Source organism: Phaethon aethereus (assembly GCF_964289735.1).
Source record: "Phaethon aethereus genome assembly, chromosome: 26".
Taxonomy (NCBI): domain Eukaryota; kingdom Metazoa; phylum Chordata; class Aves; order Phaethontiformes; family Phaethontidae; genus Phaethon; species Phaethon aethereus.
Window position 1 is genome coordinate 2,565,692 of NC_138602.1, and position 24,483 is coordinate 2,590,174.

The 24,483-nt window shown below is 47.1% G+C and overlaps 1 protein-coding gene across 2 annotated transcripts; it reads left to right on the plus strand.

Annotated features, from left to right (window-relative positions):
- The first annotated feature begins 1,982 nt into the window (after positions 1 to 1,982).
- Positions 1,983 to 24,379, plus strand: PIAS4 (protein inhibitor of activated STAT 4). Of its 2 annotated transcripts, none has more exons than XM_082010816.1 (11): positions 1,983 to 2,015; positions 5,240 to 5,675; positions 12,611 to 12,695; positions 14,477 to 14,518; positions 14,936 to 15,026; positions 15,378 to 15,506; positions 15,590 to 15,695; positions 19,074 to 19,147; positions 19,309 to 19,469; positions 22,977 to 23,111; positions 23,977 to 24,379. In XM_082010816.1, the coding sequence occupies exons 1-11, from the start codon at positions 1,989 to 1,991 to the stop codon at positions 24,206 to 24,208; spliced, it is 1,518 nt and encodes a 505-aa protein (XP_081866942.1). In that variant the 5' UTR covers positions 1,983 to 1,988; the 3' UTR covers positions 24,209 to 24,379. The 2 variants fall into 2 exon arrangements, with proteins under 2 accessions (XP_081866942.1, XP_081866943.1); XM_082010817.1 differs by having other exon boundaries at positions 22,977 to 23,107; positions 24,003 to 24,379.
- The last annotated feature ends 104 nt before the right edge of the window (positions 24,380 to 24,483 follow it).

Genomic DNA, 24,483 nt, shown 5'->3' on the forward strand with positions numbered 1-24,483 from the left:
AGGATTCCTGCGAACCCAGCGCAGGAAGGAAAGGCCAAACTCCCCTCGGCGTGTCCCAGCGTGTTGGGAAGCTGAAGCTCTATGCAGTGAAGAGCATTATCCGAGTTAGGAACACGTTAAAGGGAGGTTACATGCACAGGCGAGGAAAGAGGGAATTCCAGATAGGGGGAATGTAACTCCATCCCCACAGCATAAATATTTTGCTGCTTTTTATCTTGTCTTCAGCACCGCGGAAGGCCGTCAGTCCACCCCCTCAGCTGCAGCATAAGAAAGCTCACACAGATCCAAGCCGCTCCGGCCCCACACCACCTTACCTGGCAGCCAACAGCTGCTGCCAAATTCCTGACACACCCCCAGCCCGTTTGTCCCCTCCACTGGTCACAGGCAGGGACCAGCAGGACAGCGGTGGAGCTACACCCAGGATGGATTTGGCCCCCAGCTCTCCTGGTGTGACAGGATGAATTATCAGCTGTTGGGGTTTCCATAGCAATCGTTTGAATTTTTAGCCCCAATACTGGCTTTTGCTAGACTGGAAGGGAACACTGAGGAGCCTGATTAATACATTGGCCTACCTAGGAAACTGGCTAATTGCCTTTTTGTTTAATTAGCTTGTGGGGTTGATGAAAAAGAGGGGAAAATGCTGGAAAACCTCTCCCATTGCAGCATTTCACCCTTACTTCTGGGGTTATCTCCTAGTACCTCAGCCTGGAGCTGGAGAGGATGCTGCTGTGCACCTGCTTCTTAGAAATGGAGCAACCAGATCCTAGGGGGGACAGTATCGAGCTTAGGAGAAATAATTTCCACCTACATAGAAGGCATTTTTAATAAGCAATGGGTTATTGGAGAGAACATCTCCTCCCCAAGCACCCACAGAGGGTACAAATGCTGACCTGTGCAGGAGGGCTGGGGGATCTCCAGGACGCCATCGCCAACGGAACAGGTTGGTTTTGGCCACGAGATGCCACATGTGCCTTGGCGGGGAGCGTATTTGAGGGGAAGCCATGGCAGGAGGCTGTCAAGGCTCCTGAAGCAGATGTGCCGGGATAAGCAGCATCCCTCACTAGCAGAGGACATCAGAGGGTCTGGCAGCTCCGAGAGCTGAGATCCAACAGGAAAAATCTGAGATTTGAAAATTCAAGTGGAGGGTGCTGTGCAGTGAGGAGGAAGAAGATGGTTAGGCCAGTGTCCTTCAGGTTTCTCTGATGAACACACAGATCTAAAAGTGCTGTTTTGTTAAGTGTTTTCTCTTCAGAAAAGCCTGCAATGGCCACCTGCTCTTCAAAAGTTTTTCCCACTGAAACCATGAGTGATCGGATCTGGTGCTCCCTGGTTTTGGGACAAAACTGCCCCCAGGCATCAATGCCCAAGAGAGCCCAGGCCAAAACGAAGCACCTCAGCGTTCAGCCGGGACCCGGGGTATGGAGAGAGACCCTTCCCCAGTCCTCCCCTTCCAGGGCCCACAGCCTCAGCTGGGTTCCTCCATGATAGCCCCAGCGCTGCTCCCCTCAGCAGGGAGGGTGAGCAGGGCCTGGCCATGCTCCAGGGCAGCAGAGGGGCCAGCACAAGAGAGCAGAGCCTCGGGACGAGCCCACCGAGCCCCGGGGTAGGCCTGGGCCGACACCGTGTGCAGTGAGGCCTGGCCTGGCCTGGGGCATCTACCTGCCGCCATTTTGGGGGCACCACACATCACTCCCGGGGGGCCGTGCCGCCACCCGCCCTCTTAGTTCGCAATCCCTTGCTGGCTACGGGGGCATCTCCAGCCCCACTTCTGCGGGCTGCGGCCGCCCTAATTTGGCGGGGCGCTGTACCTTTAAGTCACCCGGGAGGGCGGTGTCGGGGCCACTGCGCCTGCGCGGCAAGGCCGCGGCCCGCGGGGAGAAGAGCGCGCGCGCGGATTGGGCGGCGCGCGCCTTTCGCGGTCCCTCCCCTGTCGCGGGTGTCACGTGACTCGGCGGCGGCTCCCGGCGCGGTGGACGCTGGAGGCCAAGATGGCGGCGGAGCTGGTGGAGGCGAAAGTGAGTGAGCCGTGCCCCCGCCCCGCCGACGGGGTCTGTGCCGGGCCGGGCGGCACCTGGCGGGGGGACCGTGGGCGGGCGGGCGTGCACGGCCCCGGCCCCGGCGGTGAGAGCCGGGGGGGCGGTGCCCTGGGACCGCCCCCTCCCCCCTTTTACCTCAGGGGCTGCCCCGCCCCGGCCTCCGAGCCCTGTCGCAGCCTCTGCTGGACCGCGGAGCCTGGTTCGGCCCGGCTCGCAGCTACGGGGAGCCGCCCGCCCCTGGGCCTGCCCCTGGTGCCGCTGGACCGGGCGCTGGCCTCCCCCGCAGTTAATTCCCAGTGATTAATTAGCGCAGGTGGTTCCCCCCGCCCAGCGGAGCTCCTTCCCCTGCTCCTCGTGCCCCTCGCCCCTTCCCCGTGGAGCCTCGGGACAGTCGTGCCCCGTGCCCGGCTGCCCCTCCGCGGGCGGCCCCGGGTCCCCGACCGCTCTGGGGGCCGGAGCGGAACTGTCTCAGGCGGCCGGGGGCTCGGGGGCCACGGCAGCGCCCTGGCCTGCCTTGCCCGTCTCGCCGTGGCTGTGGGGTTGGCGGCGGGACGAGCAGTGCCCGGCGCCGGGGGTGTTGGGCAGAGCCCCCCAGGTCTCCGTGGTCGGGGGGCCCCTGAGGCCCCTCCGCGGTGGGGTGAGGTGAAATGTCTTTGCAGCAACCGTGCCTGAAGTTGCCTTCTGCTTCCAGGGTGTCTCACGCACCCCATTGGGCCTCCTCGGGGAAAGGGAGCCCGCTCTGCTGCGGGTTTCTCCTTTTCCCTCTGGGTACCTGTCCACTGGCACTTCTCTGGGAGCCGGGGCTCCGCCATGGCAGCGCAGAGGACCGGCTGGCAGCATCCAAGTGGGTTTTACCCAACAGCGTCCTGGGGCAGCTGGTGCTGAGGGCTTTTGTTGAGCAGTGCCGAGGGATGGAAGGTGTTTAGCGCGTGCGGGATCGGCTCAGCAGTGAGATGGTTGGAAAAATAAGATTTGGAAGAGGCTTGTTTTAGGAGGTGCTGCCCTCTCCCTGCTCAGTGTTGTGAGTGGAGCCCAGGGCTCTGGAGGAGGAGATGCGCTTCCGAGGCATCGTGATTGCCCCCATAGCGGGTGTTTGATGGGCTCTGTACCACTCGCATGCAAGGCTTCCTTGGCAGGGAGGAATAGACTTAGTGTTTACCATCTCAGTAGTTAATGTGATCTCTTTACTGCTCATACTGTTGTGCAGGTCCAAGCCTCAGTGACAGTTTTTTTTTTTTCTCTGAAGTTTGTTTGGTTTTTTTTCCTCAAATCTGGTCAGCCTTCTGGATCGTAAATCCTTTGAAATCTAAACTGCAGAAGACTGTCAGCTCAAACTCTGCTTTATGCACCGACAATCCCAAGTGACCGGTGGTGTAGGAGCAGTGAGTGCAGGAATACCCGTCTGCTGTGCTCCTGTGACTTCCCTGCTACTACACTGCTGAAGTGTTTATACTGCCTTGATGTATTTCTTTGCAAAAATGCTATTTATCCTCAAAGCGCCTCAGAGAGGACAATACACTCTCCATTTTGGAGAAAACTGAGATGCAGAAACTAGATTTCTCCAAGATCGCATAGCAGGTATCTGGCAAAGCAGTGACATGAATCCAGATCTCTTGAATCCTGACTTTCTGGCAATTAAACATCCTTTTGCTCGTCTTTCAAGTTATCTGCTTTTTCTTCCTCTCATCAAAGGTATTTTGGGACACATCATGACTGCCAAAAACTTTAACTACAACCAGTGATGTTTGTGTAACATCTTTTGGGCTTCCAGATCAAATGGCAGATTTTATGGAAAAAAAAAAAAAAAAATTACATTTTCCCTATAGTCCAATTCCCACACGCACAAAAGTGGTTGTTAAATGTTTCTGGAGTCAGTAGTAGCTTTCTTAACTTAAAAAAAAAAAAATCCCTATCTGTTTTATTCCAGGAGATTACAAGGCTACTATCTTACAAAGACTATCTGTCTTTTCTGCTTTTTTTTTCTTTAATTTAATCCACTAACAAGAGTGGAGTATAAGTTGGGGAAAAGAGACCTGCTAGGCTGCTGCTTCTGTTTGGGTTTTTTTTTTCACTGTGGGACAGCTGGGGTTTCTTCTTGAATTCCCGTGTTTTCCACAAACCAGGAAGGATATGGGGTGAATACGTGTGGGTACCTCTCAAGTATATTTTCAGGGCAGCGTGAATTTTCAAAAACACTTAATAAGCTCATTTTGCGTATTCATAATGCTGCTTTGTCATAAGAGAGAACTGAAACATCAGTCTCACCAGACTCTGGCAGTAGTTTTAACAGAAAACAGTTCTAGTTCTTAGTCTGATGGAAAGTTGCTGTACAGTTGAATCTGCTGAGGGTTACGGGCCTTCTGAGTTTCTACAGCAGCAAGAGAGTAAATTGTTGAAGATTGAGATAGTTTTTTGCTGCTTATCAAAACACTGAAATTGATAATACCGGTGCAACAAAAGGCAGCTGCTGGCTGTGATCATGGGGGAGGGCTCGACAAAGCACCCAAACAGAGTTCGGAGGCATTGTTCTCATGGGAACATATTGCTGTCTTTAATAGTCTTTTAATATCTTTCTGTGGTCTAAAATGTGTGATTTTTTTTTTTTTTTAAAGATCCTGTGTATGTAGGCAGGATTCTGAAGGGTTTTTTGCCTGTAGAGGTAGTATACAGGTACACAGTATGAAAGGATTGGCACCCCCGGTTCATGTTTGTTTTCTTCCTTTGCTTTACGCTAATAACATTTTAGATGAAGTTTTTAATGTAGCTCTCTTACCCAAAGGTGCCTGGGAAGTTTGGATGCCCTGAGCCTCTGTGCTAAAGGAGTTAATGTGCTCTTTCACATGTGGGAACTGCTGTTTGAGATGTTTTCCTTTGTGGTCACTCTTGCTTCCAGTCAACTTGTCTTGAGGGTGCTTAGCATTTATCACAAATTATTTTTTTGAGTGATTTGATGACTATCGAGGTGTTTTTCTCATGTTGGTGATATCTCAATTGATGGTTTCCTCTGTATTTGCTTTGCTCAAACAAGTACCTAAGAAATGGGATGCCAATCAGGTGAATAACAGCTGATTTGAACAGAAGGTTTCGTGTCTGTCTTAGAAGGGATTTTTTAGTATTTTCAATTCCAGTTATAGAGTGTAGTGAGAACTGACACTTTTGCCTTTTTATAACTGTAAGAACATTTTTAATTTTTTATCCCCTAGAACATGGTGATGAGTTTCCGAGTCTCAGATCTTCAGATGTTGCTGGGTTTTGTTGGCAGGAGTAAAAGCGGACTTAAACATGAACTAGTCACCAGAGCATTGCAATTGGTCCAATTTGACTGCAGCCCTGAAGTGTTCAAGAAAATTAAGGAGCTCTATGAGACTCGCTATGCCAAGAAGAGCTCTGAAGTCGGACAGCCTCAGCCACCGCAGCACCGGTCTCCTGAGGCACTCTCCATACATTCATCGTACGACCGTGGGAGCACCGTTGCTCGGACTTCTATCTCCACTACTAATATTGACTATCCTGCGCTCTATGGGAAATACCTTAACGGACTGGGAAGGTTGCCACCCAAAGTTGCGAAGCCTGAAGTTAGGCTGGTGAAACTTCCCTTTTATACGACCCTGGACGAACTGTTGAAGCCAACAGAATTAGGTGAGTTTTCAATATGCTGGTGCATGTATGATGGACTCGGTCTGGGAGAGAAAAGTGAAACAAGTTTGTCAAAAAGGTGACTGTTTCCAAGGATCTGTAAAGTCGTGTGACAGAGAGCCTGATTAAAATGGTGGATGCTCCCCCCGCTTAGCGTTTGGAGAAAAATATTTCTATCTGTTTTCTTTTTTTTCCCTTTGCCTTAGAACTGGAATGTGGTTGCTTTGAGATGTAATTTGAAAGCCCGTCTTGTTTGGCTGTAGCTTTCATATCCTTCGTTGGAAATGCTGCTGTGTTGCAAGTTACAGTCTTTTGCTGTGAATCATAATCTGCCTTCCATCGCTGTAATTTGGCAGTATATTGATGAAAATCTTTCTGTGTTGGTGTCGCACCTGTGCTAAGCAAGTATGTTGACATATTCTACACTAATGCTATTTTTCAGTGCTTAAAATATCTGACCTAAAGCCTCCTATGGATGAAAAGAGGGTGGTACACACATAGAAAAGTATTTCTGGCGCTTTTTTTTTTGTGCTTGTCACAGTTATTTGTGCGTGATGCTGTGTATTTTGAGGGGCAACTGGGAAAACTGGAAAAAGTGATATTTCCCCCCCCCCCCCCCCCATCCTGGGGCTAGGAGTCTGGTTCTTCATTATTTTAATTCTGAGAAATGGAGATTATGGTCACGGATGTTAAATATAATGTTCTTGTAGTGAAGACAGTGTATACAGAGGACAAGTATCATTGTAGTCTGCTGAGGCACAGTGTCTCATAAAGTCAGTGTGGTAAAGTCAGCCAGGTGATACCAGGCTTCACTACTAAGTGAACTTAGAACTTGGAAAGCTGGTCGGTCTGTGCTGAAAAAAATGTTTGATGTGCCTGTGGATTGGAGGGGGGGGGAAGATAGATGTGATTGTGCAGGTACAAAAAAAAAAGGACTAATTCATCAGACTTTATGTAATTTTCATCTTCATTTGGAGGCATTGATGATCTTAAAGATCTTTTCCAACCTTAAGGATTCGCTGTGTGTGTGATTAAATATGTTAATGCTGCGACCATTAAAACAGTTGAGGTGTGACTGCCAGTATAAAGTTAAAATATTTTAAATGCTCTTTGGGGAATGGGTTAGTTCAGTCTTACATGTGGGGTGGCATTTGTTAATGAGGAGTGTACATGCAGTAGTCTGAAGGAAAACAAATTTTTAAGAGGTGGAAACATCCAGAGATAGGAAGAGAGCCTGGATGTGCTTTGTTTAACAGATTTTGTTAAAAGTTGACATTAAATCTTCTACATCAGATCAGAACTGAGGTCTCATTAAATTTAGTACCTCACCTCTGTTAGCTGACACCTCCCTCAGGTCAGCTTGTTCCCTAACGCGTATTTGAGTAATTTTCCCTTTTGATGCGAGTGTTTTCAGCTTAACCGTGGGGGATTGGTGGCGAGTAGCTGGGTATGAACAGATGTTCAGTCTTCATTGTCCCAGCCAGCCGTTCAGAACCTGAGAACATCTTCTAGACACTTGTTTATTTTTCCCAACCTGATGACCTGCAACTATAATTCCTTCTGCCTATGCTGATGTGAATATAGGAGCATCTCTCTCTCTGTAAAACCAGGGTTATTTCAACACTGCATAGATATCAGCTGCTCCCCATTGCTACCTGGAACAGCTGGGTGCTGGAATAACTTCTGATGTTAGAAGCTTGTATGGGGCTCTGCTTAGTGTGGAAGGATGATAAAACAAAGCACTCTGAGGAAAACGAAGTGTTTTTTCCATATGGAAGCTGCACCAGTTCATGCTTTGTTGCCCAGATTTCCCATTCTATGTTTGGACCAAGCATAAGCTCCATGTCAACCTCAGGAACTCGTAACGTGGAAGTACCTGAAAGAGATTTAAGATCTTGGTTCCATTTGGAAACACCCAGGTACTGTTGTAGTACCCCATTTCCTTAGGCTACCCTTAGGCTTCCCTTAGAGGTATTTCAAGCATATAGCCATGGTGGGAGTAGGGGAAGCTTAATTTATGTATTCCGGGCTCAATTTGAAAGAATCTTTATTAATGAAAAGGCTCTTTTGCCTCTTTGAGGTGATTGCCTTGAGATCAAAGGTGGAGTGGGCGATGCCTAATTTGGTCTGTAGGCAAGCAGATTCCCTGAAGAAGTATCAAATTACTATTAGACTTGTAGACAAAGGTGGTTTCAGCTAAAAGCAGATAGATTGGGTCCATTGTGAACCAGCTAATACCTCATATTTGGTAACTGCACACACAATTTCAGTCAATTTAAGTATTGAGTTTAGCATCTGAGTTGTCTATGTGAAAACAGCTTCTGCCACAGCTTTCTGGTTTGGTCTAAAGATGTCAACATGAAAGAATTCTTCTAATTTACTGAAATCGCTGCAATTCTCTTGGGCAGATAAGGCTTAAAATTAAGATTGATCAGATACTTTTTTAGAGGGAATGAATACTAATATCTTTCCTGCATTGTGTTTTAAGTAGCTAACAAGCGGAGTATTTATGTAAGCTCTGTGGTATCTGAGCACCTTGCTGATAAGTGTACTTATCCTCTAGCACATTTTTGGGTAAAAGCAGTGTGAATATAGTTTTTTGACAGTAATAGTGTGCTGTAAGGAATTCTGAATGATTGTTTTGTTCCGAATGTTAGCTGTGACAGCCTGTACTTGCTGTAGATACTGAGGCTTCTGGTCTTCTGGAGACATGCCAAAGGAGATCTTGTGGTGCAGCTGTGGGAGCAGAGGGCCGTGTAGGCTGGGAGGTCCTGTTGCTGTCAATGGAAACAGGATTCATTTTGGGTTTGTCCTTTTGATAATACCTGCCTTGCAGTGGTGGCATTGCTCTTCTGTCGTGTGGAAATGGTAAAACTGCTGCTCTAGCCACCTCCTCTGAAGCCGGACTTCAGTCGCTGTGAACGGGGCCACTGATTTTGTGGCAAAGGCAACTGCGTTCCCCCGACTGCAGAGCAAACACCGCTGTGTTGGGTGATCTCCAAGGCATCCCACAAAAACACGTGCTCACACTGGTATATCCAGCTAAACAAACTCCAGCCACCGTGCTGACAATATGACTCTCTTTCCTGCAGGTATATAACACCTTTAGCGAGTGTAATAGTGAGGAATGTTACCTATTTAAAAAAAACAAAACCAAACCAAACAAAAATCCCCTTGGTGCAGGGAAACCCTAAACCCCTGAAATCAATGTAGTCCTTATTTTGCTTGGCATGGTCTAGCCTGCCAGGTTGAGAACTGCAGAACTTCTCAGGATGGGAATCCATTGCAATTACGTTGGGCTTAAGTCTTGAATATAGTTTGCCGAGTCCTTTTGGGTTTTGGAAGTTTTATATCTTGACTCATTCTGAGGATTGCTGATCGAGCTCAATCTTAAAAATTGATTTCCTGCTATTGTCAACTGTTAAAATAAATTGATCCCAGCAGATGCTTTACAAGTCAAGGAACTGAGTTGTGTGCTGAGGCATCTGTCCTGGAGAAAGGATGAAACTCAGTTATCCTAAAACATTTAGCTTTAAAAAACTAATTAGTTTTTATGGCTGCTCAGCAAAGCAATGAATAACTGATTAGGTAGTCTAAAAGTATACCTCCTGGAGCTTGGGCTTATTTTCCAGCATTAAGATTTTGCAGGAGAATTGGGTCTTTACACAGGTCTGTCTCAGAGTGTTTTTTCTTCCAGTCTTTTGGGGAAAGTTCTCTTGCACTTTTCTCCGGAGTATCCAGTTCTGATTGCTGTTGGCAACAAGGTATGGACACATCCTGACTCTGTTTAGGAGTCTACTATCTTCTTGATTTTTTTTTTTTTTTCCCTTTCAGCTCTTTTTTGTTCGGGTAACATTGGAGTGCTTTGTGTGCCTTTCCAGCAACTTTCTGTGAGCGCCGTTGAGAAGTACCCCTCAGTTCTTGCCTGGAGAAGAGTCTTTAACAGTGAGAAATTGTGGTGGGTTGACCCTGGCTATAGGCCAGGTGCCTGCCAAAGCTGCTCTATCACTTCCCTTCTCAGCTGGACAGGGGAGAGAAAGTATAACAAAAAACTTCTGGGTCAGGGAGAGATCACTCAGCAATTACCGTCACGGGCAAAACAGACTTGACTTGGGGAAATTAGTTTAATTTATTACCAGTCAGAATCAGAGTAGGGTAATGAGAACTAAACCCAAATCCTAAAACCCCTTCCCCCCACCCCTCCCTTCCCCCTGGGCTCAGCTTCACTCCCAATTTCTCTCCCTCCTCCCCTCAAGCGGCGCAGGGGGACGGGGAATGGAGGCTGTGGTCAGTTCATCACATACTGTCTCTGCCGCTCCTTCCTCCTCAGGGGAGGACTCCTCACCCTCTGCCCTGCTCCAGCGTGGGGTCCCTCCCACGGGAGACTGTCCTCCATGGACCTCTCCAACCTGAGTCCTTCCCACGGGCTGCAGTTCTTCACGAGCTGCTCCAGCCTGGGTCCCCCCACGGGTGCCGTCCTTCAGGAACAGGCTGCTCCAGCCTGGCCTCCGCAGGGTCCCAGGTCCTGCCAGCAAACCTGCTCCAGCCGGGGCTCCTCTCTCTCCCCATGGGGCCACAGGCCCTACCAAGAGCCGGCCCCACTGCAGGCTGCCCACGGGGTCACGGCCTCCTTTGGACATCCCCCTGCTCCGGCGTGGGACCCTCCGCGTGTGCGGGTGCAGATCTGCTCCCTCGTGGAGCTCCATGGCCGCAGGGGCACAGCCGGCCTCCCCGGGGGCTTCCCCAGGGGCTGCTGGGGACCCTCTGCTCCGGCACCTGGAGCCCCTCCTGCCCGTCCTTCTGCTCTGACCTTGGTGTCTCCAGGGCTGTTTTCACATGTTCTCACTCCTCTCTCTGTCTGCAAATGCCGCATGCCATTTTTTTCCCCCTTCTCTGTTCCCTCAGAGGCGTTGCCACCGTTGCTGATGGGCTCGGCCTTGGCCGGTGGCAGGTCCGTGTTGGAGCCGCTGGCACTGGCTCTGTCAGATACGGGGGGAGCTTCTAGCAGCTTCTCGCAGAAACCACCCCTGCAGCCCCTGCCGCTACCAAAACCGTGCCACGCAAACCCAATACAGAAATAAAGAAAATGAGGAGTACGTGCTGCTGCTGCTACTCGTTTCTCTTACTTCACGCACAGAGAGGAGAGTTGTCAACTAAGTAGCTGTAGAGAGACGTCTGACTATTTTCTGTTTTCCTGTACTGGTGGTTGCACGGTCAAACTGCGTAACCCATCGGTAGCTGGTGCTTCGCAGCCAGGGCTGCTGTGCGAGCTCACCATTGTATCCCGTACGTGGTAGCGGTGGTCTTTCAGCCCCAGCCCGGGAGCAGCGCTCGCTTCTGTTGTTGTCAGCAGCTGTTTGGTGTGTCACAAAAGTGAGCAAAGTACCTGTTTTGAAATTCAGTAGTGTGCTGGTTTTAATGCTAGGCTATTTTGCTGGAGAGGTGGTAGCAAATTAGTTGGATACTTCACAGGAATTGACTTCTGTCTCTGATGGCATCCTCTACCGGTGCCGGGCAGTGCTGCGGGCAGCGTGCTTTCAGCAGCCAGGCCCTTTTTTTGTAAAAGAAGGGTGAGCCGATAGAAATGCAAAATAAAACACGAACAACTTCTCAGTTTTCCTAATCAGGTTTGCTTTGTCTTCATGTAGGTCAACAATCAGGAGGACAGTGTGTCTATGGACGGTTATTTAAGCAGTAATAGTAAAATGATTTTTTTTTTGTCATTATAATTATTCCTTTTCTAAAAATAACAGTTCTTATGAAATGCTTTACTTCTTGCTTCTTGTTTTGGTCAAGAGACATTTGGATGAAGGGTGGAATTCAATTAGAAGTCCATAAAAATACCTTTTTTTTTTTAATTTCTGATAGCCCTTTTTGCATTTTTAAAGCTGAATTACCAAAGGGAAGTATCTGTAGTCAGTGAATCAGACTGTCACCGTCTCTTCCAAGATCTTAGAGCTGCTGAGGTTTTATCCTTCCTTCATCTCATCTTATTCATAGACAGTAAAACACACTTTCCTACTTCTCAAATTCTAGTATATTGGTTTTGAACAAACTAGCAATTTAAGTGATGCAAAGAAAAACACCCAATTCTTGCTAAAAAGACAAAAAAAGCTGTTTTACCATTTCCTGTTCCTTGTGTTTATCCTGTGACTTTCACCAGCTCAGGGCCCCGACCTCAGTTGGAAAGGTGTACTGACAATAGAACTGAAGGTGATTGCATTTAATAAAGGTGCTAAGAGGAAGTCATGACACAAGTTTTTCACAGCTCGACCTTCATTTTAACCATGTTAAATGCATTTGTTCTTAACATTGTCAATGGGTAAAAGGCCAATTAATGCTGGGTTCTCACTTAAGTGTTTCTGAAAGCAGAGTGCTGTAACACCTTACCTATAAATGCACCCTCAATGTGTTTAAGTCATGTTTTTGTCTCTTACAGCTTTTTTTGGTGATGCTTTTTTATTATCTAAGCTGATCTTTTTTTGTTGATGTTGTTTCCTTTCTTTTCCAGAATCAGTCTGATCAGTCTGGTGGTTTCATGCTTTCATGTCATGCAAAGATCTCTTCTTATGCTTCTTTGAGTTCTAGTCTCCATGCTGTGATGCCACTTATGGTTTGTTCTTATATGAACACATGATTGTTGGCTCATTGATTATTTGAGGAGAGGAAAAAGAAAAAAAAAAAGTCCAAATCCACTGTGTACTAAAAGTGTGCTAACTAGCAAAACAGGCAAGCAATAAATGAGCTAAGCTGCAATCAGTGGTAGATTTACCGAAATATATGGTGATTGGAGTTCTTGTGCAGCTGTATGGGAGAAGACAAGACTTAGAAGTAAACATAGCTCGGAACAAAAAAATAATCACCTTGTGCTTAACAATGGAAGAAGAGCTGGGTATCATCAGTTTGATGTACAGTCTTTTTTTTTTTTTCCTTTTCAGTTCCACAGAATAATGAGAAGCTTCAGGAAAGTCCGTGCATTTTTGCATTAACACCAAGACAAGTGGAGCTGATCAGAAATTCCAGGTACTTCTCGTTGGGTATTAACAGTTGAAGACAATTCTATACAGAATACAATTATGCAAGCTGTATAATTCATCTGTGTTCCCTCTCTGTGGAAGCTTTTGTTCTCTGCAAGGAAACACAGTTTATTTGAGGACATTAGCAGACCGGCCACTTCTCATGTAAAGCAAATAGCTTTGGGGGAGGTGGGAGGTACAATTTTTACCAGTCTAAGTCCTTAAGTTTCACTTCTGCTCCTCTAATCTTACTTTTGAATAGTACATTTGGGCAGGAAAAAGGGTATGAAATTGTTCATGACCTAAATGCTCTGTTGAGCTTGTGTTGTGAATATTTGCAGTTTTTCTTTGCATCAAAAGTTCAAAAGCTATATGTGTAATGCCGTTTGCATCTGAAAGAAAGCTTCCTTGTTGTAAAGGATACTATAGTAACTGCATAAGAAAACATCTTGCACCGATTAGGATTTACCCTGACCTCTGTTGTGACGCAACTTTTGATTCAAACAATGAAACGCCTAAGAGATGTCAGTGTAGGCAGTAAGGCTTCCTCTTTTGCTGGCCTGCTCCCTTGGTCCCTGCTGCCATGAAAAGCCAATGATGCAGAAGAGGTCCTCCAAAACTAAGCGTAAAACCTTTAAATATTTCTCTTTATGGTAAAATCATACTGTTATCATAGAGCCGGAGAAAGATGACATTTCTTGACTATCCAGTGCTTGATTACTGTTGTGATCCCAGTAGGTCAACAGAAACAGTACAGGGGAAGCTGTTTGAATACTTAACAGAAAGGAAATTATATACCACAGAAGTCTTTAAGGGTGATAAAAGGCTACACGTGTTGTAGCTGATTCTTCATGCTCTTTTCTCCATATATTCATTTTGAGAAAACTTTCACTGTCAGTAACACAACTTAAAATACTTCATAGCAGGGGTTTCAATGAGAGTCTAAAATGATCCCTCAGCGCAGGTCCGTCATCTTCCACTTCTTGTGGGTGGTATCCAGATGTGTTTCCCCAAGATGTAAAACTGCCACAACAGTTCCTGTCTGTCAGTTGAACTGAGGTTCCATCCCTTCCACCCTCAGAATCAAAATGTTTATACTAAACCACTGAATTGGAACATGAAACACTTTCAAAGGCAAATCAAGACTAATTTTGGGATCTTCTCTAATGTGTCCTGTGCAGAAATTGCAGTATGTGTTACACCTGTGTATAAAGACTCCTAATAAAATACCCTTGTTCTGTGATACGTTGCTTTCCTGACACCAGCTGAAATCCTGTTATGAGTAGTATTACTGCAATTAGCAATGTTAACAGTTGTTCTGCTGGTGCCATAATACCTGGTTCCTTGGTTTGCATGAACAGCTTTAACTAAATAATTGAACAAAGAGAGTCTTCAAAGAACACTGTCAGGTAGGCCTGGCCTTAAAACCTCGTTTTTGTAAATGGTTACAAATCAGCCAAAGGGTGCCAGGCAAACAGATATCTTTCACCCAAGACTTCTACAGTTTTGAAAACCCAGAGAAAGGCTGTAGAGTGGTGCATTAGGAAAAAAAAAAAAATTACAGGACCGCTGATGTTTGCAGAGGGAGTTGTACAATTTAAATAAAATTCTACCAAGTAATTCTTTAAAGATTTATTAAAAAAAAAAAAACCTAAAACTCTTGAGTCTGGCAAAAGTGACAGCTGATTTTGGTTGTTGGAGGAGGCGAGTTGTGTGGGTTGGTTTGTTGTTTGGTTTTTTTTTTCACATAATTAATCTGAAGTTTCTGTTTCTTCTTTAATTTTCTAGGGAGTTGCAGCCCGGTGTGAAATCAGTTCAGGTTGTGCTAAGGTATGTCTGAGCATGGGGTTGATGTAACACCAGGTGCAGAACAGGGGAGGAGGGAATGCACTACCAAAAGATACAAACTTTCAGTATGGTTTTCGTAGCTACAAAGATAACTTACAGTAAGTTGTTTGTTCACATGCCTAACACAAGCATCTTAAACTCTACTTTCTAACCTCTTCCTACATGTACTGCTTGAGTTAGTGCTGCAGTAGAAAACAGCAGTGTGTCAGATTTTTTGCTGCCCAGGTATCAAGCCTGCGTCCGATCTGGGAGAGCGGAGTGGAATTGGTTTTGCTTTGGCCAGACGAGGGAGCATGGGTTGGTGTGGTGATGGTTGGCTGCTGGTAGCTGTTGATGTGCAGAGAGCTTTGAACATGCAAACAGCATGGGGATATTGAGAGACGTGTCGTTTCTTTACAGAATCTGTTACACAGACACTAGTTCTCCTCAGGAGGATCAGTACCCTCCGAACATTGCAGTGAAAGTGAATCATAGTTACTGCTCAGTGCCGGTAAGTCAGCTCAGCCAGGAGGTATGACATTGCAATTTTGGAAGGACTTGTGTAAATTGGAAGGAAATTGTTTTCCTGATGAATGCAGACAAGAAGCTAGAGTACAAAAGTGCACTGCTTAGTTTAAAGCTAATTTTCTAATGGATTAGCTATGTTGATAATAAACTGTTCTTGCAAAAAGACTTGATCCTTTTTACTTTGCGCTTGGTCTGACCGTTCAGCTCCCTTCTACCCCCCCTCCTTGAAAACTGTGGGTGAGTAGAATTTAGTGAAGCCGATGAATAGATGTACCCACATAGAAGCATCTTGAGTTAAAAAAAAAAATATATATATTTAATCTTTCTGCCTTAGGGCTACTATCCATCAAACAAACCTGGAGTGGAACCTAAAAGGCCCTGTCGACCCATCAACCTCACCCATCTCATGTACTTGTCTGCAGCGACCAACCGCATCACCGTTACCTGGGGGAATTACGGGAAGGTATGTGCCAAAGCAAGTGGTGCAGAACTCCGCAAACGAGTGCAGAAGAGCAGGCTCGCTCATTCTTTCCCTTCTCTCACTAGAGCTATTCCGTGGGGCTGTACTTAGTGCGGCAGATGACCTCAGCAGAGCTGCTGCAGAGGTTGAAAACCATTGGGATCAAACATCCAGAACTCTGCAAAGCACTTGGTGAGTATGTCTGCTTATGAGGTGGCTCGGGGAGGTCTGCTGTATGCCTGTCAGACTGCAGCAATCCTAATAGCCAGGCTGCTAGAAATATGCTTGGGAGCAGCTGCCAAGTTTTATACCATTTCTTTCCTCCAGTTATATAAACCCACTTTTTATTTGAACAGACTTGCTAAGCCGTATGTCAGTCGTGTGAAATTGCCCCAAATCTGTGGTGCAAGTGCAGCACTTCTGCAGCGCGTGTTTCTCGTGGCTCTGCAGAACCTCTGAATCACTTTAGTTGGATTTAGAATTTGTCCCCAGGTCGTATCGTGGTGAGTGCCGCTGAGGGCCAGTGTCATTCTGACGCGAATGGCTTCATGCCTTCACCTGAGTAATTATGAGCTGATGAACATTACCACAGCACCTCGGCCTTGACCCGCACTATTTCCAAAGGAGATTTCTGGAGCAAGGGATCCTGGTGAAAATGTCCTGCTGCCCCAACCCCCCCGTGAATCCTAGGGGCTGGCAGTGGGATTTCACCACCAGCACTTTCATATGCGTTGAGAGCTTCAGAGAAGAGATGATCCCGAGAGATGCTTATCCTAGACCACTCAGGTAAATCATCATGGGATGAGGCAAATGCAAAACATTATTGAAAATGAGGGGAAATTACCTTTCCAAGGCGGAGTCTGACCAGCAGCTCATGAGAGTCTGGAGGATTTCCAGTTATTTAATGTTACTGCATTCTTACTTATTTAGTTCTGCATGGGAGAACTAACACCATGGATCGTGATGCTCTTTTAAAACATACTCAGTTGTCCATGATCTGAATAGTATGAGAAACGTAATCCTGAAGACAGATTGTGGCTTATAGGGGAGAGGTGATGGTTTCAGGCACGTCCGGTCTTCAGATTCCTAATGCACATTGTGGGGCACACTGCTGCTTTAGCCAAACTTCTGATCTTCGTGTTAAGTGCAGCATTTCTTCAGCAGATGCTGAACACTTCCGTATCTGTGTGCCACATCAAATAGTGTCCATGACAGTCTTGATTTTATTAGACCACTCTTGACAGCCAGCACTCATCTATTGACATAAGAAATGAAAATTTCCATTTGTTAAATATCCACCATTCTCAGAAGCCTGAGGCACTGGCTGGGCTCCCTTTTTTGCTGTTCATCAGAACCTCGAACGAATTGAGCAGAGGCTGGCTCATGAGTTGTCCTAAACTGCAGAGGATCCTGTCATTCTTCTCTGACACTTCTTGAAACCAGGCTCAGCAGTATGTGCTGTTCCCTTTAAAGCGAGCACTTTCAGGGCAGCCTCTCAATCTGAGAGTGTCAGGCAGAGGTTCTGGAAGCAGCTCTCTTGCCTTTTCCACTCAGTAACAAGTGTGTGCCTCTGGTTCTACTGAGTTAGATAACTAAGAGCTTTGGCTGGACTTTGGGGCAGAGATGAGTTGCATTTGGTGACCTTAAATTTAACGAAATAGCAACATTGTCTTGTTTCACTTCCTTTGGCCTGTTACTGCTTGGAAGTTGTTTGGCCATCTGAAGCTGGCAAGCACAAGTAGCTTTTAACTTTGCTTTTACAGCTCTGGTCTGTTCTGCAAATGATTCTGTTTTGTGTTCGTTGCAATATCCCTCAGTACTCACTAAACCTTTGACTTCAGTTGCATCTCGGGGCTGACTCGTCTTCCTTTGCATACGCTTCTGTTGACTTAAGTATAGGAACATTGTCTGCAAACAGAGATGGTTGCATACATGGCTGTGGATCCAAAAGCAGTCTTGCGACAGCTTGATTCTAATCAGGAGGTCCTAGAAAATGCTCATTTCTCCTTCCCATGAATCATAGTAATTGATGCACAGAGAATGCTCTTACAAAGAACTTTACGAAAAATTAAGCTTGGATGAAAAGTCTCCTAATGTGAAGAAAACAACACCAAATTTTGTAATCTTGTGGGAATTTCACATCTGAGAAGTCACTCTCTAATTAGAGCTGTGTGTTGCAAAACGGCATGTAGCCTCATTGTCTGGAGACATCTTGTTATGATCTGAAAAGGTCAATATAAATGGTTGACTTGCTCCAAAGAAAAATGGTGATGGAAGTGTCAAAGGCCTTTTCAGACAGCAGTGTTAGCAGCAGCTACTCTTTAGGAGTTGGGTAGTAGTTCAAAGCTGACTTTCTGTGTTGATTCCGTGCCTTGACGCGGGACCTGCACATGTGGGACCTGCACATCTGCTGCCCTTTTTGATTTGCCTGCAGCTCCTCTGAGTTTTCCTTTCAGGATGCAGCAACAGGGGCAGGATTCTCTACCTCCTTTCCTAACATCTGATTCCCTCCAAATACATGCTGGATTGCTGCTTGTGACTGTTTTTGCATGGCTGCCTTGCTTCTTGAGCTGTCTGCCCTGGTACCTCTGGGTCTGTTTGCGGTTCCTGTGAAACAGTCTGCTGGAATAAATGAGCTGGCCAGCATATAAACTGAGGAGTTACAGCCCAGTAGCGCTAAGAGGAGGCTTGTTTATTTGGTGGAGAAATGATGGGATGTGGTTTCCTGTCAGTTTGACTGTATCCCCATCTTTGCTCACTTCTGAGGGGACTTCCTATGAACTGCAAGGGGCAAGAGGAGGCAGTTAACCCTGTCCTGTTGCCACAGATCTAATTCTGATTATGCTAATGACCAGATAAGCCTAAACTGACTTGGTTCCAAAAGTCTTGCCATGTGCTAGAGCTCTACCCGTCCACTCTTTCCCTTCCTGTGGGAAGTGGGTGTCTTCGTCCCCTCTGAAAGGGGATGAAGTTAACTCCCAGTTCGCTGCCTTGGTATAATATGAACATGAAAAAGCTGGTCAGCGGTGTTATTTCCTTTGTGTACCCCAGCCGCCCAGCCTGTAGCTTGTAAGAAAGAGGTTGAAGGGTTGCTAAGAAAGCATTAGCAGTGTAGCTAGCAGATAGCAGGCAGACGGTTGCCCTCATCCCAACACCTGCGTCTGTCCCAGCTCCTTCATTTGCTCTGCCTGGATGAGAGGCAGCATGGGCTGTTTGGCTGGGAGAGCTGGGTCGTTGGGACGGGAGGTCTGTAGGAAAACGTGAGCTTCCTGGCTGACCAAAAAGTACTCCAACTGGCCTGTAGACAATGAACTGCCTCATTATGCACGAGGGTTTTTGCTAGCCAAGCAGTGTCTCTACTGAGCTCTGCAGGTTGCATGAGCCTGGTCCGATACAACAGTTTTCTGTCCCCTGTGTCCTCTGTCCCTGGCCGGCAGAGGTTGTCATCTGTGGGGAAATGACTTGTACGCAGCCAAGGGCTGTCGGTGAGCTGCTTGACCTGTGCTACACGTTGTTTCCAAGGTTTAAGTTTGCATCTGTTCAATTTTGTGCCCTCTACTCTTACTGCAGTAAAAGAGAAGCTACGCTTGGATCCAGACAGTGAAATTGCCACTACAGGTGTTCGCGTCTCTCTTATCTGCCCGGTAAGTCTCTGCAATGTATTTTAGTCTGTTTTTGTCAAGAAACCCTATTCTTCTGTCAGACCAGCTTTGCAAGCTAACGAACCTCTTTGCTTAGGAGGAGCACTGTCTGGTGATAGCTTGGGTGGGTTTTATTGCTGATCTTCTGCTCTTTGGCTCAACAGCTAGTGAAGATGCGGCTGTCTGTCCCGTGCCGGGCGGAGACCTGCGCACATCTGCAGTGCTTTGATGCAGTCTTCTACCTACAGATGAATGAGAAAAAGCCCACATGGATGTGCCCTGTGTGTGACAAACCAGCACCCTATGACCAGCTAATAATTGATGGGTGAGTACATACATTTCTCTGTCCTCAACCCCTTTCTTTTCCTCCGCTGGGTGCGGCATCTTGTCTCTTGGTCTGTGCATCTGATTGAAGTTCACCTCGAAACAAAGTTGGAAGCTTATTCTGCTCGTGCATAATGATCTGACTTAATTGTCTTGGTGTGTTTGAGCGAGACTTGACTGTTGTCTGCCGTTCTTAATATTTGGATTACGCTGAAGTGTTCTGAGAATCGAACATTTACTGCCTCACTCTTTTCATCAGGCTGAATAACCCACACAGCTAGCCGCCTTGGTTGACAGATATCATGCTGCATGGAATAAACCACTTTATAAGCACGCAATAAGATGATTTTTTCATAGGAAATATCTGCCTGTTTTCTTGTTGGTGTGAGGTGCTCATCAGCTCACAATCAATTCTTGGCATGTTGTAACTTTGATTGAGGGATCTTCTCTGCCAGCTATTAAACAGAACATCCTGCCCTCAAGATAGAGGTACAAATGCAGTATTTGGAAAGATTTTTGTACAGTCTGTGTGACTGTTACAGTACAATTTCTGTGGCTGTTGTGCATATCTCAGTGGCAGGGATGGAAGGATGCCTCGATAGGAGCTATTTCTGTGTTTTGCATGCCTGTAGGGTGAAAAAAGCAGGAAGCTTAGATGCACTGGAGGGACAGAATTAAAATGCTTTGGATATCTTGCCCGGGCTGGAGTTTTGTGGATCTGCCTGGGCCTCCCGCCATGGTTCCTCTGGGGACACCCCAGTGGTGGTTGATCCCTGCCAGCAGGCTGAGCCTTGGGACCTTGGAGTGCTCAGGGGGCCCCAGGGGCGCCCTGCTGGGGATCAGCATCCCCCTTGGTGTGGGAGGGGACACTGGTGCACTTGTCAAGCGAATGGGGTATGCTGGGAGGGAACTGGCTCTTGGTACAGCGCTTTTAGACTGGGTTTGTGCAGGGCAGACCACAAAGTTTTGCCCCAGCCATGCATTTGGGTCTGGCTGCCGTCCTGGGGCTGCTGCCTGCCCTGTAGTGGGCCAGAAGGACAGAGCCATGCCGATGTTCCCAGCGAGGCAGCCCCTGTCTCTTCTGCACGAGGGGTGTTCTCTTTCTGTTTCATTTTAAATGTGGCATAGTTGGAGTAGTGCTGTAAAAGCACAGGGGGGAATTAAAGCAAAGTAAATTCCAAACAACATTTGGAAAAAGGGTGAGGCAAGAAATGCATGCCCCGAGCCCTGCCAAGAGGTCTCCAGCCGTGAATTGGGGAAAGGTTGCTTTAGACTTGGCACTCAACGTGTCATCTGGTTTTCAGCCCTTATGGGAATGGTGTTTCCCATATCTCTGGACTAGAGTTAGTTTACTCTGTCTTTTTATCAAAGAGAGGAGCAGAGGGCTCACCGTGAGCGAGGAGAGCCAGAGTGCTACAGTTGAGCAGTACAAGAACACTTTGGAGGTGATGCTCGCATGCCTGAGCGAGGTTTGATACTGGAAAGCTTAAAAATGCAGCTGTGTGCCAAGGGGATTACTCTAAAAACCAGGAGATCTCCCTTTCCTTGTTGCAGACCTGGCAGACGGAGTCCTATATGCAAACTGCAGAACGAGCTAGGTTGACAGCAGGGGCCACCTGAGGCAAGCCAGAAAGCTGGCGATGATACTTGGCAGCTCCAGAAATATGGGTTCCAGAGGCTATCTCTAGAGAAGAGCACAATAAATTGCCTGGCTTTTTTCCAGGAGCAAAGGAAGGAACAAGGAGTGAATTAATGTGAACAGTAATCTCCACCCACCCCCCAGATGAAGCTTTGTTGCCTCAAAATGCAGGGAGCCTGTTTTATGGGCTGGGACCACTGACATCTGCAGTGGTGCTAGCCAAGCTGAGAGCAACCCTGAGGACTGGTGGGGCAAGATGCATGGTTCTTGGCTTTGAGAAAGTGATCTCCACCCTCATGGCTTGTCTAATTGGCCTCTAACGCAAATTCCCTCAAAAGTAGGAAGAGTTAGAGAGAAATTGTTCAGGTGCATCCAGCTCCCTTGGCACTTCACAAGGCAGTGAAGTGAGCAGACGAGTCTCAGCCTGGGTGGTATATTCCCAAGGCCAGGCTGATAATATTCTGAGCATTGCTGTGTTTGTAGGCACTGATCTGATCCAGGAGTTGTGGCTTTTTAGACAGTCTGAAGCAGCCTAGGCATAGATAACCTGTTTGCTTTGTCCTCTGGCCAACACCAACAGGAAAATCCAGTTCCTTTAAGATCTCGAACAAGGCTGCTGAGACTGAAGGGGAAGGTATGAGGGGTTGGATTGTGGAACCTCCACAGGTCAGTAATGCATGTGTCCCTCCTGGATGAGGAGGAGGAGGTCGACACTGGTGAAGGCTCAGAAGATTTCTTTGTCCCTGCTCTGCAGTGCTCAAGGCTGGGTGTCAGTGCCGGTTCTGTTGGATGAAGGTAGTCTTCAGACCTCCCTGAAAGTAAGCTGGAGGGAACCTGGCAGTCACCGCCGGGTGTTGTTAGTCAAAAAAGGGGCGTAGGCTCCTGAGGAGGTAGTCGGTTGGTCCAGTCTGAGATCCTCTGGGCCTTGTCAGCTTTTTTGGAATTGCAGCCTTGGTGGTTGCTCTGTTGGATGACAGACCATGTGTGGAAACACATTTCCTCCTTGAGCTGGGAGAAAGCAGAAACTTTCTCCCACTAGTGTGCCATGAATAGTTTTCTTGAGCTTGTAAAACTTTTTTCCTATTAGTTCTCCTTTATACTGAAAGGAAATGCCCTAATCCAGAAGTCAGTAAAGCCTTGCCTTACTGGAACCAGTGGTTCCAACAGTGCGTCCAAACAAGCATCCCAGGCAAATGGTTGGTTGTATCGGAATAAAGCACGTACCCAGTCTCTGAGGCACAATGAGCCAGGGTACAGGCCTTGTTCCGGTTAGTGTCTGCAAGGGAAGATGGCTGACACAGAGGTATCTACACTGGGTCTGTTTTCAGTGGTGAACGTGGGGGTTTTTTTCTGCTGAAGGAGGCTGAACGTATTGTTTTGGTGGCTGCTGTGGAGGCTTTAGGAAATAAAAATAGGAAGGAAATGAAGTGCTGCTTGTTGGATTGCTTATTTCCTAATGTCATAGGATATTTTGTCCTTTGCTAATGCCTTGGTGTGGAGGTACCTGCACCAGCACTGACATAGCTCTAGATGGGGCATCAGACGTCTGTCTGTACCACAGACTTGGGAAACTGGGTGAAGAGGCAAGACTGTCTTCTAATTGCACATAATTAAAATGTTAGTTCATGGTTTAGGTACGTTGTCAGAAAGAACTGGGATGGTTTGCACTGTCAGAACGAGTACTTGTTTTCTGGGAAATAAAACAAGCCCTTGACTGCAAGGGCTATCTGTTTGGCAGCTTTCTGCTAACGTCAAATTTCTTTTAAATTTAGGGCTACTTAAGATGAAGATCCGGGTTGATGGCTCATCACTAAATGCATTCTGCTGATTGCCCCAAGCTTAATAGATGGCATCTTTTCTCCTGTCCAGGCTCCTGTCAAAGATCCTGACAGAATGCGAAGATGCGGATGAAATAGAGTACCTGGTGGATGGCTCCTGGTGTCCCATCAGAGCTGAGAAAGAGCGGAGCTGCAGCCCTCAGTGTCCAATATTAGTTCTAGGTGAGTAACTCTGGGGCTAAAGACTTTAAATGACTGTAGGAAATGTGCACAAAATGCAAAACTAGAGTTCCCCAGCTGCCTTGGGAAAAGCTGTGTGATATCTTAGCACGAGTTTGGCTCTCAGGGAGCTTCCTCTGGATAGCCCCTTCGTTTTCAGCCTCTCCAGAAAGGAACAGCATTGCCAGGGTGCATCTGCGTTGTTGCCAGAATGGCATCAAACAAGATGGTCAGTAGCTGCCCCTCTGCAACGACCCCTGAAATGTCATCAGCAAGACCAGCCCAGAACAGCACTGTACTACTTTTGTGGTGGGGAAAAAAGGATTTTGACTAGAAGAGCTGTCTCTTGGGCAGCCCACACGAGGCCGGGTCCTCTAGCAGCGGTGCCATCCAGCGACGGTGTTGGCAGTGTAGTTGTGTAGCTTCTTCCTTTGGCTGAGCCACTTGCTGGTTCTCAGGCCAGTGCTGTTGGGCGCCGTAGCAAGTCCTGACCCCAGAGAGGGCATCGGGTTTGTGGCATCGACTCTTCTTTTTTTAGGCAGTTGCTTGAATGGAGTTTTTCATGGACCCCTTTGCCTTTTAGACTTGACATCAGGAAGTGTCTCTTTACTGAGAGGGTGGTCAAAGACTGGAACGGGCTTCCTCGAGAGGTGGTCGATGTGCCACGCCTCTCAGTGTTCAGGAGGCTGTTGAAAAATGCCCTTAATAACAAGCTTTAACTTTTGGTCAGCCCTGAAGTGGTCAGGATGTTGGACTAGATGATTGTTGTAGCTCACTTCCAGCTGAACTGTTTTAGTCTAAGTACCACACAGCCGTGAGAGACCAAGGGTATCAGAGCGTCCCCGAAACCGGGCATGAAGCGTCTTAATTAGTCCTCTCTTCCCCCCACCTCTTCCAGGTTCTTCAGATGTGAACGGGCTGTTGCCCACTCCTAACGGTAACAGTGAGAATGGCAAGGCCACTGCTGATGTTGTGGATTTAACACTGGACAGCTCATCATCGGAGGAAGAGGAGGAGGAAGATGAGGAAGAAGATGACGATGATGAGGGACCCCAACCAAAACGACGCTGCTCTTATGAGAAAGGTTTAGTTTCTGCCTGCTGACTGCGGAAGCAGCTCTAAATCTCAGAATGGACAGACTTGAATACTCTGGTGCTTACTAAACTGGAGGAGGGGGAGCGTGTCCTCTCCCACCTCATGCCCCTTCCTCCCTGATCTCCTTTGACTTTCCTATTCCAAATTAATCATTAAAACAAGAGAAAAAGAAAAAAAAAACCAACACCAACAAAACAACAAAAAAACCCAACCACAAACGAAAAACAAACCATTGAGCTGCTTCTTGGTTGGAAAACTACCCCACTCAAAGCCTGACCCTGAAC

Excerpts from the sequence above, each read along its gene's own strand:
- PIAS4 (XM_082010816.1), top strand. The coding sequence starts at position 1,989 with ATGGCGGCGGAGCTGGTGGAGGCGAAA. Across the intron at positions 15,027-15,377 it reads ATAGTTACTGCTCAGTGCCG|GGCTACTATCCATCAAACAA; the intron begins GTAAGTCAGCTC and ends TTTCTGCCTTAG. Across the intron at positions 19,148-19,308 it reads GCGTCTCTCTTATCTGCCCG|CTAGTGAAGATGCGGCTGTC; the intron begins GTAAGTCTCTGC and ends TTGGCTCAACAG.